The sequence below is a fragment of the Musca autumnalis genome, unplaced genomic scaffold (genome assembly GCF_047663935.1).
Source record: "Musca autumnalis isolate F117 unplaced genomic scaffold, ASM4766393v1 scaffold_5, whole genome shotgun sequence".
In the NCBI taxonomy this organism is placed as follows: Eukaryota; Metazoa; Arthropoda; class Insecta; order Diptera; family Muscidae; genus Musca; species Musca autumnalis.
Genome location: NW_027412088.1, coordinates 116382887 through 116399973, shown reverse-complemented (window position 1 = coordinate 116399973; position 17087 = coordinate 116382887). Strand labels below are relative to the sequence as shown.

Below are 17087 nucleotides of genomic sequence, written 5' to 3'. Positions count from 1 at the left end.
AACCAAAGTGCAGCTATTATGAGTATTTAATTGTTTTCTAACTGAGTCTGTCAATGCCAATAACGCTGATATGGTGCTGTGGTATCGTCGAAAGGCAAATTGGTTCGGATGAAAAAGAGAGAATTTATCACAATGTTCCAGAATTTGTGCTTTCATCAGATTTTCCAAAACTTTTGACATAACGGGAAGTATTGTTATAGGCCTCATTTCATTGCTATTATGATCATTTTTTGAAATAGGTGTGATCCGCCCTAATTTCCAAGCATCTGGAAAAGTGGATACCATGAAAATTGTGTTATTTAAATGTAACAAATAAGGGGAAATAAGAGGAAAAATCATTTTTAAAAATTTTACCGGAATATTATCATACCCGGAAGCATTGGATTTAATTGAATAGATAGCAAAAGCAAGATCATTTTCATTGATCATATGAAACGAAAAAGTATCAGATTTTTCTACAAAATTATCAAAGCAAAAGGTAGCATTATCTTGATTCATAGTACTTGGGAATGTATCAGCTAATAATTCTACATCAGCCATATTGGCATCCATATTAGTTTTCCCTATACAACCAAGTTTACGAATATTTTTCCACATCTGGGCATTATTGCAACCCGTAAACATACGCGTTCCATATTTAAACCTTTCTCTTCTAAGAACCGATTTTGCCTTATTTCGCAACTTGCAATAAATTTTCAAGTTGTCATTCGTACGACTTCGTAGATAATTTGCATATGCTTTATCTCTATTTCTCCTTGCTTGAATTGTCAGAGTCGAGTTCATCCATTTATTATAATCAGCATCAAATCTTCTGGCTCTTGACATTGGAACTAAAGAATGCAATTCATCAACAACTCCGTTGAGCAAATTTAATTGAAAGTTAACATCACTTGACTCCAACAACGGGGAAATATTGATGTTACTGAAACATTCATATAGATCATCAAAACACACTCTTCCATAATCTTTGAAGGTTACCCAGTCGTGTTGTACAACAAAATCAAACTCCAACGAAATAAAAATAAAGCAATGGTGAGATGAAAATAAGGGAAAATTTTTACTGTCCCTTTACTGCAAGACGATATGGTTCGCTCAACAAAAAAAATAATAAATTAAAGAAGTACTGTTATTTGATAAATGAATATGAGTTGGTAAACAATTATGAGCACACTGAAGGCCACACCTGGAAACAAGTGATCTGAAATATATTGACTTCAAGGGATCAAAAAGATTAAAATTGAAATCTCCCATAATTACAATGTTTGAAAATCGGTCAAATATAGCATTTCCAGATTAAATGAAACCTTTTCCAATTTAAATGAAACCTTTTCCAAATTTAGTGAAACCTTTTGCAAATTAAACGAAACCTTTTCCAAATTAAATGAAACCTTTTCCAATTGAAATGAAACTTTTTCCAAATTTAATGAAACCTTTATTTTTTTATTATAATGAACAATAAACTGATATTGATTTTTATTGTTTTGTAGCGGCCCGTTTATTCAGCATTATTAATAATTATTATTTTTATTATATGACAACATAATTTCATTTAATTTTTGTTAACATCATTTGTACATGTATATGTTAACGTCAGTTTACATTTTAATGTTAAATATCCAATGTTACGTTACATTAGTATCTTTGGTTACAGAACTTTAACACGATTTCACTCGAAGGAGCATCTATAACTTTCTCTATTTCTCAATATAAATGCTTCTTCTTTCTTTTAACGAACAAGTTATTATCATTGTTATTGTATTGCTCTCGCCAATACTTTCGTGTTCTCTCGTACCATAAAACTTAACGACAAATCGATTTATGTATATCTTACTCTTTTGCTCAATTATACTCAAATACTCAATAACTATGCAAATTAGATATGATTGCAACTAATAATCACTCAATATGTTTTTAACTTTCATACTAATATTTGCAATATTTGTAGTAGATAAGTTCTAACCAAATGTAATGATTTTACTTGTGTCCAGCTGGTCATAGAAATGATTCAAATTCTTTCTATTGTGATCGAGCTGCAGAACAATAAAGTTGGTAAAGCTTAACTGCCTTTGTTTTATTTGGAAAACGAATAAACAAATAAATAAAATTATTCGCTAAGACTTTGGAAGCCTAAAGGCTACAATAGCAAGCGAAACTGAGGACGAATACTGCATTGCGACTTATTCATGTCCCAGTATAAATAATAAAATTAATAAAAACCAATAAACCCAAAACTTAAGGGAAGTATTTTCCAATATTTGGATATTTCTCCCCTTACAACTGGCGCCCATCGTGAATTAAATATTTGAAGCTGAGGAATAATTTTTGCGCCTTACAACTGGCGCCCATCGTGAATAAAATATTTGGAGCTGAAATATAAATTTTTGCCTTACAACTGGAGTGAATTTTTGTTAAGAATTTGGTCATTTTCGCCATCAACATCGTTGTTGTGTAACAAAAGTGTTCGTTGTTTGGTTGTGTCATCAAAGCGTTGTTGTTCAACACAAGAAACTTCAACTAAACTGCTGACTCCTGCGCATAAAGTGTTGTTTGTTGCTTTAAGAAAATTAACGAGTGTTCAAGGAAAATTATTTGGAGGAATAATTGTGTGGAAAAGCATAGTGGTTGCAATTCGTTTTGTGGTAGGAAATTAATAAATTAAAAATGCCAAGAACTACGATGAATTCATTGAGTGCTATGATTCCTTTGGCAGAGCAGGAAAATGGTTCTGACCAATTTAGTTCACCAATAAATTCCCCTAACCACCAATCTTCTTCTTCTAATGCACTGCCTGGAAGTACACAAAATACGGCATCGAAACAAAACAGTGCGAATCCTAAACCTTCAAGTTCAGCTTCAAGTAATGCCCCTGTGAGTCTCAATATCTCCGATTTGAGTCAGCTGTCTTCTTTAATTGGAAGCATTAACGCTCGTCAAGAGAGTAAAACCAGCTTTAGCTCATGTAGCTCGCGTTTTAATGGTGGTAAAAATACGTCAAAAGTAGAAGATTTTATAGCGACTATCCTAGTTTTCAAGGAAGCCGAAAATATTTCTGATGAAAGGGCCCTTCGTAGCTTTCCACTCCTTTTAGAAGGTTATGCATCCTCTTGGTGGCAAGGTGTACAATATGAGGCCAAAACTTTCAACGAAGCCATTGAACTAATTCGAAATGCGTTTTCACCCCCAAAACCAGATTGGAGGATCTATGCGGAAATCTTCCAAGATAAACAGCGGCCATATGAGTCGACTGACGAATTTGTGTGTCGTAAAAGGAGTCTATTTGCTCAATTAAAAGAAAGGCTACCTGAGAGCACAATCATAAATATGATCTTTTCCCAGATTTCTATTCAAATTCGAGAGAAAATACCACGAGAAAGTGTAAAATCTTTCCAAGAACTTCTCTATAGAGCTCGGGATATTGAATTGTCCATAAAAGAAAGTAAAATGGAAACGTCTTCTAATCAATTTCATTTTGAAGAAAGGTCCCAGTTACGTTGTTCCTATTGCCGGAAGAAAAACCATACAGCAGACGTATGTTATAAGCGTATAGAGACGGAAAAGCGGGGAAAACCTGAAGAAACCAATCTCAGCTGTTATGGATGTGGTGCTGTAGGATATTATAGATCAAATTGCCCGACGTGTAATGATAAAAACGTCATGGAAAGCCCCAAACTCTTGGACTTCAATAGTGTCCAAACGACTATTATTGGTCATAATGTTCCCATAGTGGATATCAACGTCAACGGTCTAAAAGGAGAAGCTTATTTGGATACAGCCGCAAGGACAAGCATTGCTGGTTACCATCTTTTCCGAAAACTCGTTGATATGAAGGAGGAATTCCAAAAAGTACATGCCGAAATAATATTGGCTGATGGCATAGTACGAAAGGAGTTAGTTTGTTCAACTGTTGTCAGAATTATGATAGGAAAACGACTGAAAAGAATCCGGTTCATATGTTTCCCGAATGCCAAAAACAACAGAACTTTGTTAGGCATCGATTTTCTTGAACAAGCCGGAATTGTAATGGATTTGGCCCAAAGGACGTGGTACTTTAAGGATACACCAAAACAAATATTTTCTTTTAAATTGAAATCGTCTGATTTGAAAGACCTGAACATCAATCAGACAATAATTCAGAAAGAAAATCCTAGAGCAGCAACCAATATAAACGATTTTATATCCTGGTTTGAGTCTAACTATGAAAAGGAACCCCCAACTTTGGGAGAAGTGTATTCAAAACCCGAGGATTATTCGCCTGGTGGTTTACTGAGAATGTTTTCTGACACATTACCTAATGATTTTCAGATGCCAAATCAACCAGATCTTTTTCCACCATTGAAGAAATCTCGCACGAATATATGTAGCCCAATTGGATTCGAATTGAACTCTGTCCATTTCAACAAATGTACCCTGATTGATTCCAACGAAGACAATTTTGGAAATGTCACCAATCAAAATAATGTTTCTGTTTCCAACCAACGATCAATCTCCAAAAACGTTATCCAGGGAAGCCCATTATCCAAGATAATGAGAAAGAACGAAATTTGGAAAGTGTCAGGAAAACACAATAAATCGTTCGGGAAATTGGAGAAAATGCAAAAATCCCCAGTTTTTAAAAGAACCGTATCGATCGGGACTGAATCACTCAAGGGGGAGAAAAGCAATCGCAATCCATGGAAACCATACAGAAACGGTACTGTAACACTCCAGGGGGAGAACAACAACCAGAAACCGTTAATTTTGTCTAAAAGAGGAACTGTATTACTCGAGGGGGAGAAAAACAAACATAATCCCTTGAAGTCACATAGACACGGAACTGTAGTATTCCAGGGGGAGAACAGCAACCAGAATCCATTGAATCCACATCAAGTCGATAAGGAGGTGGTATTTTATCCAAAAAGGGAAAAATGTCAATCTTGGAGAACCCCAAATTATCAACAAACACTTGCTTGGCAACATTTGCAACATCCACGAAAGCAACAACAAGTGCAACGACAAGTCAGACAACAATTGCCACAAAAAGCTTGCAACAAGAAGTCGGACTACGTCAGCAACATCAAACCATTGAAAAAGAAGACGAGCAGCGTTAACAATAATACTGTCAGAATCGACAAGGTCAAAAACAGCGCTGGTAACGTCGAATTTCTTAACAGAAACAGAGCCAATATTTTCAAAAACAGTACATTAATTAAGACGGAAAACGTCAACAACAGCGAAGTTGTTAACAAAAAGACGGACAACGTCATCGGCAACTTCAGCAACAATTTCTTCAACAAAAAGGCAGACAATGCCAACAACAACAAAGACGACAACGCTTTCAACAACCAAATATCCAACAACAACAAAGCCGACAACGCTTTCAACAACCAGAAGTCCATCAACAACAAAGCCGACAACGCTTTCAACAACCAAAAGTCCAACAACAACAAAGCCGACAACGCTTTCAACAACCAAATATCCAACAACAACAAAGCCGACAACGCTTACAACAACCAAAAATCCAACAACAATAAAGCCGAAAACGCTTCCATCAACCAAAATTCCAATAGCGAAGCGGAAAATGCTTTTAACAACATAATTGTCAACAATAAGACGGAAAACGCCGGAAACAGCGGAGTGGTCTACAAAACGACGGACAACGTCATCCACAATAGTTTTAACAATATCAGAGCCGAAAACGCTTACAACAAAACAGACAACATGGTCAACAAGGCAGAAAACGTCTTCAACAACAATATTTCCAGAAAGATGATGGCCAACGTCAACAGCAGGAGAACTATTAAACCGCATGACGACCAACATCAGCAACGAAAAGTCAACAACGTTTACAACAACAATATGGTCAACTTCAAAAACAAGCAAATTGTCAGCAACAAGTCGATCAATATTAGAACTAACAACGTTTTAAACAACGAAATTGCTAAACAGAAGACGTCCAATATCATCAAAAAGGCAGTCAATGCTAGAAACAACAAGGAGGACAACGCCACGTACTACAAAAAGAGGGTCAAAGTCAGCCAAAACATAGTTGCTAACAACATTCCCAACAACCAGCAAATGAAAAGATCTTTGGAAGAATAAGAAGTGATGGTATCCTGTTTGCATCATCGGGACGATTAATGCAACAGAGGGGGAGGTTGTAGCGGCCCGTTTATTCAGCATTATTAATAATTATTATTTTTATTATATGACAACATAATTTCATTTAATTTTTGTTAACATCATTTGTACATGTATATGTTAACGTCAGTTTACATTTTAATGTTAAATATCCAATGTTACGTTACATTAGTATCTTTGGTTACAGAACTTTAACACGATTTCACTCGAAGGAGCATCTATAACTTTCTCTATTTCTCAATATAAATGCTTCTTCTTTCTTTTAACGAACAAGTTATTATCATTGTTATTGTATTGCTCTCGCCAATACTTTCGTGTTCTCTCGTACCATAAAACTTAACGACAAATCGATTTATGTATATCTTACTCTTTTGCTCAATTATACTCAAATACTCAATAACTATGCAAATTAGATATGATTGCAACTAATAATCACTCAATATGTTTTTAACTTTCATACTAATATTTGCAATATTTGTAGTAGATAAGTTCTAACCAAATGTAATGATTTTACTTGTGTCCAGCTGGTCATAGAAATGATTCAAATTCTTTCTATTGTGATCGAGCTGCAGAACAATAAAGTTGGTAAAGCTTAACTGCCTTTGTTTTATTTGGAAAACGAATAAACAAATAAATAAAATTATTCGCTAAGACTTTGGAAGCCTAAAGGCTACAATAGCAAGCGAAACTGAGGACGAATACTGCATTGCGACTTATTCATGTCCCAGTATAAATAATAAAATTAATAAAAACCAATAAACCCAAAACTTAAGGGAAGTATTTTCCAATATTTGGATATTTCTCCCCTTACAGTTTTAAAATAAAATAATAACATCAATTGATGTTATTATAACAAATATAGTTATATAGGAATGAATTTGTGAATAAGCGTTACAAGCATCATTGTTTTTTATTTTTATTTTTTTATTTTTTTTTGTTTTTTTAGTTATTATTTCATAGTTTTTACTTCAGTCTTAACAATAAAAAACTATGTTTTCCAAACCTTAAAAATGAAATACGGAAATTGAAAATTATTTTAAAAACAGCCTCAGTCGAAATAGAAGGAGCCTAAAACGTCGGAGTTAAAAAAAAACAGGCTCGGTATTTTCCAAAATGGATACTTCAACAAAGGGAACATTTAATATTTATAGAAGATAGTGGATTTAATCTTCAGATTGTGCTGCCTACTTTATAAGATCGATATGTAACTCTAATGGCAGTAAATAAAATCGGGGTTTTTGTGTACCGTAATATAATTTCAAGTTTAAGTGTGAATGCAGACAAATTCAAACAATTTATAGAAGGTATTTTGGGGAAGATTACACCAGACTTAGAATTAGAAAACTCGTTTCTGATAATTGATAATCAGTAAATTCGTAAGAGGAAAGACAACTTATATTCCTGCAGCCATATTCCCAATGTTCAACGGATTTAGAATGCATTTTCAAAAATAAAATGCTGCGCTACAACCGAACTTCGCGATCGTTCACTGAGGCGATAGAGCACAGCACTCAACAGAAAAATCAGGAAGATTGTTCGAACTGGTCATTGTATTGAAAGTTTCCCGAGCAGAAAACTGAAGGGACTGACTACGTAAGAAAATTATTATGTTAACATAGTCAATTGATATATTTCTCATTTCCCGATCGATTTTAACAAAACCATAAAGAATTTAAGTTTTTGTTTTTCCTTTATTGATAAAAAAGTTAAGATTAAGAAATAAAAGCTCAAAAAGAGTCGAAAAAAAACAATGATACCTGTAGTGAGATTCTGTAACACATTGTTGCCCTTACCGACAAAAGTCGTTAAAATTAAAATGCACATAATTTCGGTAATTATTATTTTTGTTTGGCAAGTTAACGATGAATAAAAAGTAGTCGCTAACCTTCACCGATAGCAAGAGTGATGCCAACTTTTATTGAAAATTTTCAATAATAATTTTGCGATTTAATTTTACCAATTTTTGTCAGTAAAGGTAAAAATGAGTTACAAAATCTCACTACTGTAAGGTTTATTAACGAAAAACATACATATATAACTATATTTGTTTTAATTACATCAATTTATGTTAGCATTTTACCCCCTGTTTTTGTAAAAATGTTTATTGTTCTCACACGAATTGTCAAATTTTGTAGATCGATTTACTCGCCTTAGCGCAAAAGTGGAACGCTGATTTTTAAAAGAGGAATTCTTAACTATATATAGAACGTGTCTACAAAGAATTAGGTCTGTATGTCATCTAGGAGCTGAGCTATGGATGCCCAAATTATTACGAATATAGACGAACGAACAAAAAATAGTTACAAAAACTGGGGGTTAATTTAAAACAATAAAAATCAATATTAGTTTCAAGTTCTTATAATAAAAAATAAAGGTTTCATTTGATTTGGAAAAAGTTTCATTTCAAATGGAAAAGGTTTCATTTCAATTAGAAAAGGTTTCATTTCATCTGGAAAAGGTTCCATTTCATCTGGAAAAGGTTTCATTTCCGTTGGAAAAGGTTTCATTTAATTTGGAAAAGGTTTCGTTTAATTTGGAAAACGTTTCATTTAATTTGGAAAAGGTTTCATTTAATCTGGAAATGCTATATATCACAATGCATATCCTCAAATGAGTCAACAGAACCGGTTGGTAAATATACAACACCCACAACCACAGAAGATTCATTACCAAATATTTCAACAAAAAGCGATTCACAGATTCCATATTTAGTCCCTTTGAACACAACTTTATATTTTAGGTGTTTTGAAATATAAATACATACATCTCCTCCTCCTTTAGGATTACCGTTTGCAGAATTATTTTGGTTATTAGGCCGATCATTTCTCACTAAATTGTAATTATGTAAATTTAAGGAACTAGAATAAATGTCCGGCTTAAACCACGTTTCTGATACTCCAATTACATCAAGGCCACAGTCATCAAACGTATTTTTAAACTCTTCAAGCTTTGCATTTGAATTAGAGGGGCAAAGACTCTGTGCATTTATGTGACCAACATTTAAATTTTTCGAGAAAGGAGACATATAATCTTTTAGTAATTGATTACCACTAGCTACAGGACCAAGGTTGCTGTAAGCAGGGACGTACGCAGGATTTCATTTCGGGGGGGGGCCCAACTTGACCAAAAATCATGAAAATTAAAAATGTTGTGTATCGTTACGTAAAGCTATTTTAAAGGGGTATTAATTAATTTTATGTATATTCAATATTGCCACAAAGTATATACATTCAAAAGAGAGAGATCGCAATATTTTAGATACAAGATTGAAATTTGGAACTGATTATAATATATCAGTCCTTGGATGAACCATATCAGACCACGTTCGGCATAGTCTCCTTACAAAAGTTTTTAACCAAATTCTCCAACAGAACTGAAGCAATAACTAAAAAATCTTTCAAATTAATATTACCCATATAGATGTAGGTTTTGGTGTAGCCCAGAATTTTCAACCACATTACGTCTTATTTGGCATTTTGGGTTCTAAATCCCGCAGCAAATAGCTTTCGAAACAATTTCCATATTCGAGGCTATTAGCATAGTTTTTAAAAATATCGTCAGTAATATGCATTTTGGAAATCATTTTGTTGCGAGAACTTCCATGCAAAAAGTGGTGAAAATAGATCCACGTTCGAACGCAGGGATTGCATTCGCGAATATGTCGAATAGATATATACATTGTTTGGAGGATATAAACAGTTCGATCCGAACATAACGCCGTTTCTTCTTTATCACACACTAACTTCAGTGCCATTAAAAAAGTTTTGTATTATTGTAAGAAAAAAATATTCTTTAAGTGCATATAAACACCAAAACTTTACTATTTTACAAGAAGTGATAGAGTCCGTGAAAGCCAACTAATAATTCAGAAAATTACATTAAAAAAAGAAAAAAAATATCAGGATCCGGGCGATGCAATCTATGACTCATAGACTCCGAATCCAACTCGCAGTACTGTTTGAGACTGCGCTAACACATGGTCGAAAAATATCTCTAAAAAAAGCTCGGCAACATTTTAGCTAAATCCTGAAAAAAATAGTTTAAGACGAAAAAAATCCATCTGATACATCAATGGTTGTTGTTGCCCCTTCTTAGCCAATTTTTTTCTATAAATTGTATAACCAAGAAGTTTCAGAATTTGATATGTACGTAATTTTAGGATGTTTCGGTCAAATCGGATAATTGAAATTTTGTGTTGAAGGTATCTGAAGGAGTGAATCGATGTAATCCATATTCGAACCTACTCTAGGTCTCGAATAAATCGGATTGGACTTTGCTCAAGATTTTAGGGAAAATTTTTGAAGTCTGGTGTCCAAAGGAAGTTTGGACAAAATATTGCGAGATTCAAAATTTGGACCAAATCTGTTGATCTATCCGAGAGTTATAATGGGCACGAGCCAGACAGACGAACGAACTGGGATAAATCGACTCCAAATTGTTTGACGCGTGTTTCGTCAAAACATATGATTAGTCTAAGAACATTATTTCGATAAGGTACATTTTTATCGTTAGCCTAATGACTGAGGGTTCAATATCACGGTGCTCTTGAACCAACATTAAATGAATGGAGCTTACAACTGGGAAGTTTTTGTGGATTCTGAAAAGCAATGTTCATAGATTAGAAAAATCCAAAAACAAGAAAAAATCGCTGGAGGGAATTTTGAATAAGTTCACATTTTTAGGTTTCGCGATTTTGCTTAGAAACCACAAGTCCTATCGAAATGAGGCTAAAGAAAATGTTGTAACTTTGAAAATTTGTTTCATTTGTTCCTAGATTTTACCATATTTGAGATATAGAAGTTCAGGTCACATTTTTAGTTTTTTTTGTTAAGTTTTCACGATTTGCTTCAAAACAGTAAATCTTGTCGAAAAGGGACTTCAGAAAATCGTATAGCGGTGAAAATTCTTTACAAGATTGGGATTCGTAATTTTTTTACTCGGTTGTACCATTTTTGAGATATATAAGTATAAGTTAGGAAATTGTATTCCTGACATTGTTTTATAAGGAGACGATACAGTCAGTGAATTGTCCAAATTTGAACTTGTATATCTCAGAATTGGTAAAAACTACGAAAATATCATTTATAAACAATATTGTAGAGAATTTTCAGTGCTACAAAATTTTCTTTGGTTCCATTTTGATAGGGCTTGTGGTTTCCCAGCAAAACCTAAAAACCCTACAAATTATTTTTTTTTTTATTTTCTCATCTAAGCTTCTTTCATTTAAAGTTGGTTCAAGAGCACTGTAATATACAATACAAATAACAGCAGATTTTAATACAATACCATATAACGAAAGTTTGAGCATTAATTTCGTTTACGGTTGTTTTCAGCTACAAATTTGTTACTGATAGGAAAAAATTCAGATGGACACGCTATTTGTAGCAGATATTATCACTTTATAATGCACAACAATACATTTTTCTCCATTATTTTATCCCACTGTTTAGCAACAAGTTTTGTATTCATTACAGAATTCCAAAACACTGGCATGGCATAAAGAAGGAATTCAGTTTTACTGGAAGTTTCTCTAAAAAGAGTATTCAAACAAAAAAAAAATTGAATATTTCTTAGACAACTTGATGAGTACAGAACCTTCAGAGCAATATCAGTTTTCATTTGAAATTTAAAAAAAAAAATTATTTTAGAGAAAAAAATCGTAATAATTTGTTAAAGTAGCTCAAAAAATTGTAGTCGACCAAACCATTTCGGGGGGGGCCGGGCCCCCAGTGCCCCCCCCCCCCCCCTGCGTACGTCCCTGGCTGTAAGCAATGTTCAAACGTATGGGGGAGCCGAGAAATAATTACAATTAAGTTTATGTAAATCAATAAAGACATTTTTAAGTATCTGTTCATCCTCATTCAACCTTAAAAAATCCTCTCAATTGAAAGTTAAATTGGATAAATACATAGGGTGATATCAAAAATACTGTTTAATATTTTGAAGTTTTTAGCTAAATTTCTTACCGAATTAGCTATAATATGGTCAGAAAATGTAGTACTGAAATCGAGCGGTACCGTTATATGGGGACTACTCAAAAGGTGGGCCAATAGAACATATTTTCGAACTTTACTGCAGAAATTGTTGTTGCAACAGTATTTGCTGTCTCGTATGTTCGTTCTACTGCTTACTCTGCTTCTCGGTCTATCTCCTGTTCTAGGAAGTTAGTTGTGTAGGTTTGGCAGTGTATTGTGCGGTCCAGTGGGGCATTATCGGCAGATGTTTTGCACGGTGTCATCAATCCTTGCCCTGTAGGAATTCAGACGGCTGCACCATCCCAAGCGTGGTTGAGCCAAAACTACCCTAGTTTGCCGTGGTAGCTGACGGCAATCACAATATGTAACCTTGTTAATATAAGGGTTCTCTCTTGTAACGTTGGACCTCTCTTTCTAGATCATGAAGATCCCTCCTGTAGTGGGATTCTCTAACTCATTTTTTGAGTTACCGACAAATGTCGGTAAAATTGAAATGCTTATAACTTCGGTAATTAACGATGTTTGTCGGTAAGTTAGCGACGAATAAATAGTAGTCGCAAAGTTCTACCGATAGCAAGAGTGTTGTCAACTTTAATTTGAATTTTTCATTCATAATTTTGCGTTTTAATTTTATCGATTTTTGTCGTTAACTCAAAAAATGAGTTAGAGAATCCCACTACTGACATGCATGGGTGCGGAGGTCCTATCCACCATGTCGCCAAGTCAAAAAAGTCGCCAAGCGCATTGAAAATTCGCCACGTTTGGCGAGAAATCGCCGCATCTGACAACCCTGGTGGTGTTCTCTCCTTGTATATTTATTTTAAACGAAGAAGTTTTGTAGTCGAGAATTATATTCGACGAATGGTCTTTTCAAGAAACACCTTACAAAAAGGCCAACATATAGGAAAAAATTGAAAACGTGTGCATATTTTATTCATATTGAAAGCTGTTAGAATAAACGCCAGAAGTCGATTCCGGCGTCCGAGTCGTAGGAAACAACGACTCCGGAGACGAACCAAAAATGTCTCGACTCCAAAACCCTTGTTTGAAACCTTATGACCTCATAAGGCGACTACTTGTTCGATAGGTACTTGCATAAGCTTTTAAACGATACCCACGTAGTGGGTTGAGTAAATGCGAATCCAAACTAGGGTTCCAGGATAATTCGATTTTAATTTAAATTGGAAAAAATTATTCTCTAAATGCTCGCCACTGTAAGCACATCTATTACTACCTATTTTGGTTTTATTAATAACTAATAATAATGCTCCTGGTGAGGTCTTTTTTGATTAAAGGAATAAATAAATAAGTTAAACCTTTCAGTCCAGTGTTTTTACATGGGCAGCAAATATTTTTGACTCTGAAAGGGTTAAATTATAATTCCAACTTACCTGTGTATCATTCAATATTTCCAAATGTTCTCCTTTTCGGAAGCTTAAATCTTCATCGGTACGGGCGTCGTAGTCGTACAATGCCACAAATATTTTTGCATTGGCATTCGTTGTTTCGTTCTCTGGGATTTGGGGCACAGGACGAATTGGTTCCTGTGGTTGTCCAATTGGCAGGGTGATTTGCGGAACACCAGCCACCCCCACGGCGGCAGCATCGTCAAGTGGATTACGTTGATCCACATGAGCCTTGTCAATATCCGATTTTTCTGTGCGTAAGCAATTACCCATGATGGCAGATAATGGGCACTACTCTCCTTGGAAAATTTCGATGGTCGCTAGGTTGCTGATGATGATACCAAATTGGTGCGACTATATCTTTTTCCAAGAATAATAAACAATAGTTTAAGAGTGATCACGGCTACACCAGCAGTAGGCGCAAAAACAATTGAAGATTATTATTCTCCGTTTTGTTTTGTTGTTTTATTTCTTATTTCCGTTTCTGATTGTCGTTTGTGGGTTTGTGACGATGACGGTAATGGAGAAAAAGACGACGAAAACGATGACAAATGGGAATGGTGAAGCCTGTTTCTCATTCAGAACAGTGAATAGTAGTTGTAGGGGTGTTGGCACTTTATAGGACTTGTAGTATTTTTAATGTTCTTGTTGAGCTTGTATTTGCTATCGTTTGATTCATTCCTTATTTTATTTCTTGTACGTTCTTTTTCAGGATTTGTTTATATCCGAAAGTAATTTATAAATATATTCTACTCTCTATTTACGGAAGCGGCAGAAGAACACATGTAAACAAATAAGAACAACAACAAAGATAATTTGTTATTTTTATGCGGGATGGGTGGATCATAGAATGTATCATTGAAGGAAAGAAAATATAGAATTTAATTCACGGAGGCATACACAGTTTCAACACACGTAACTTTTAAATTGAAAAAAACACCTCTCTTCGTTTCATATAAATATTAAAAGATAATATTCGTCACAATAAGACATAGTTTTTATCTTGATACAAATAGTTGTGTGATTATTTTATTTAATTTATTAGAACAGCATCCATGCTGAACAAAGAGTGAACGGATCTTCGCGGTTGAATGAGTGAGATATGTTGCCAGATCTTCCAATCACGGTTTATTTACACGGAAATGCAATTTTCTGTAGTTATTAAAAATATCCAAATTCAAATTGCTTAAAACGGGGCAGGTATGCTGGGCAAATATCAATGAAAATCCGATCTTTCATTCATTTCTTGATATGCATTTATATTAAGAGTATCGTCAAATATTGATTCAATTAATTGTACAATTTTTACCAAACGCTATGAAAATAATATTCAAAAAATCCGGTTTCAACAGCGCAAATATTGCTTATTACACAACAACACATATGTAAAATAATATTTCAACAAATATGCACTGTATTTAGTAGAGACTAATCGAAACCCCTGTTTTATTTTTATTATAGCAATATCAATAGCTTTGAACCAACTGGAAATTGCCATTTATTATGGTCCTTTCCAAAACAGTAGTTTTGCAATTCACAACATCTGGTAACGCACATAAACATAAGAACGATGATTGAAAACAAAAGAAATAAAAGAAGGCGAAGACACAGCACAAATATTCCATTCACAATTGAAGGAGCCTAATTGACACTTTTTACTTCATTTCACAACATATTCATATACATATGTAAATTCACTATTTAGCGAACAATATGAAGTTGATATTGTTTTTATTTCATGCTGTTTTCTTTTGCCGTATATATCTTCGTACAATTATCTTTCGCAATTCTCAATAATTCGATGATACATTCGATACATTCATCCATCCCATCCGTTCGTGGAGGTAACTTGTCAAAAACGAGAAGCAACATGCAGTGAAAACAGTTTATATCATTTACAGTAACAGGAGAGGGAGAGAGTTAGGGGAAGTGAAAGAAAATGCGAATATTCATTCCCCTTTCACAATGTATCATTATTTGCATTTCAACTTTTGTGAGATTTTTTGCTAAAAATCTTTAAAATATGTTGAATTTTTTAATCACTGGTCAGACATTCACACATGTATTTGGAAAATATATTCACTTTCGTCTGCACAATATTGGCTACTTCATACACAGCAAGAAGACAAGTTCCATTATATCGTGTTTTTTCTTTTACGGTATTTTTCGTAGTTAAACTTTTTCTATTTCCCTTTTTTTGTGTGTGTGCCATTTATTAAGTACTTCCAGCCACAGCCTTGCACACAATTCAATGCTTTTGAACTCACACAAAATTGAAAACAATTATTTTATATTTCACAGAACAAAGATAAATGCAGAAAACAACTAAATGTCCATTAATTAAAATAAATAAACACAATTTTCATTTCCCGTTCGTTTTTCGAAAAAAAATCCATTTCAGACAGAAAGACAAAACGACGACGACACCAACAACAAATTGACATTTCACATTAGGGATACGCAAGTCGACTTTCGATTATTCGACTTTTGGTTTGAAATGTCTAATGACATGTTCATACGGGCGTTGGGAGTTGGAATTACTTATTTCGTTCTCACAATTATTTCGTGTTTACACTAGCCAGCAATGTCGTATGAGATGTCAAATGTTTTACTTTTGAATGTTGTACAATGGTGTAATACCTGGTTTATACTTATGCTCCGAAATCCACTGGATTTCACGAAACCCTGAAATATACTATGTTTACATTTACGAAATCCACTCGATTTCACCTGTCAATTCCTTTGAGTATACGTCAAATGAAAACTCTTCTGAAATCGATTGGATTTCATTTGACGTTTGAGCAATGGAATTGACAGATGAAATCGAGTGGATTTCGTAAATGTAAACTTACTAATACACCCCGTTGTTTGCATAATCAGCTGGATTGTCAAAACAACAATTTATATCTTATTAAAAAGAAAAAAGAAAATTAAACAAAAATGTATTTTTCCACTTTACAAATTTGTTCTCCATAAAACAATACAATTTGACTATGTTATTTCCACAATTAATTGTTTTTAATTTTCACAAACATAAATCAACAAAAAACTAAAAACAGATGATTGACTGTTTTCAAGTAGAAGAAGAATTGCTAGTGCTTGCCAGACAACGAAGACGACTCCGTTTTCGACTCGCTCGCTCAGTTCATATGGTAGCCAATCGGCGGCGTCGTCCCGACTAATTTACCGACTGGCGGCTAATTTTGGCATATTTTGTAATACAAAATTTGCGGTACAGAAAAGTGGAGTTTAGAGAGAAACTGGGTGGAAATACTCTTGATGTGGTTGTACTTTCCAAGAATCTAAACATTATATTGCTTCTAAAATTTTAAAGGAACAAATGGTGGCAGTTGGATTTATACAGGGCAATTATCTCAGTCAGTATGGACTTAAACGCGATAAAAATTATACTGTCGTAATATGAGCCGCAAGGGCCTGTTTTAAATATTTAAAAGCGATCCTAGACATGTCTCTAAAATGTAAAATGTACTTAATATGCCATTTAGATATGACACCATTAGCCGGATTTAGTCCATTATCAGGTTTTATTTGCTAAATCCAGCCAAAATCTACCAGATTTCCCATACAA

At 34.1% G+C, this 17087-nt stretch overlaps 1 protein-coding gene across 17 annotated transcripts in view; it reads right to left on the bottom strand.

The window, feature by feature from the left end:
* Src42A (Tyrosine-protein kinase Src42A) overlaps window positions 1–15972 on the bottom strand; it is a 246872-nt gene extending 230900 nt beyond the window's left edge. For 2 of the 17 annotated variants that reach the window (XM_073992351.1, XM_073992356.1), the window contains exons 1-2: window positions 15766–15958; window positions 13484–14254 (exon numbers count right to left, since the gene is read on the bottom strand). In XM_073992351.1, the coding sequence (XP_073848452.1) occupies window positions 13484–13771 (288 nt within the window). In that variant the 5' untranslated portion in view covers window positions 13772–14254; window positions 15766–15958. Of the gene's footprint in view, window positions 1–13483; window positions 14255–15270 lie in introns of all 17 variants that reach the window. The other 15 variants (XM_073992362.1, XM_073992369.1, XM_073992361.1 and 12 more) reach the window with 12 other exon arrangements.
* Between the last annotated feature and the right edge of the window lie 1115 nt (window positions 15973–17087).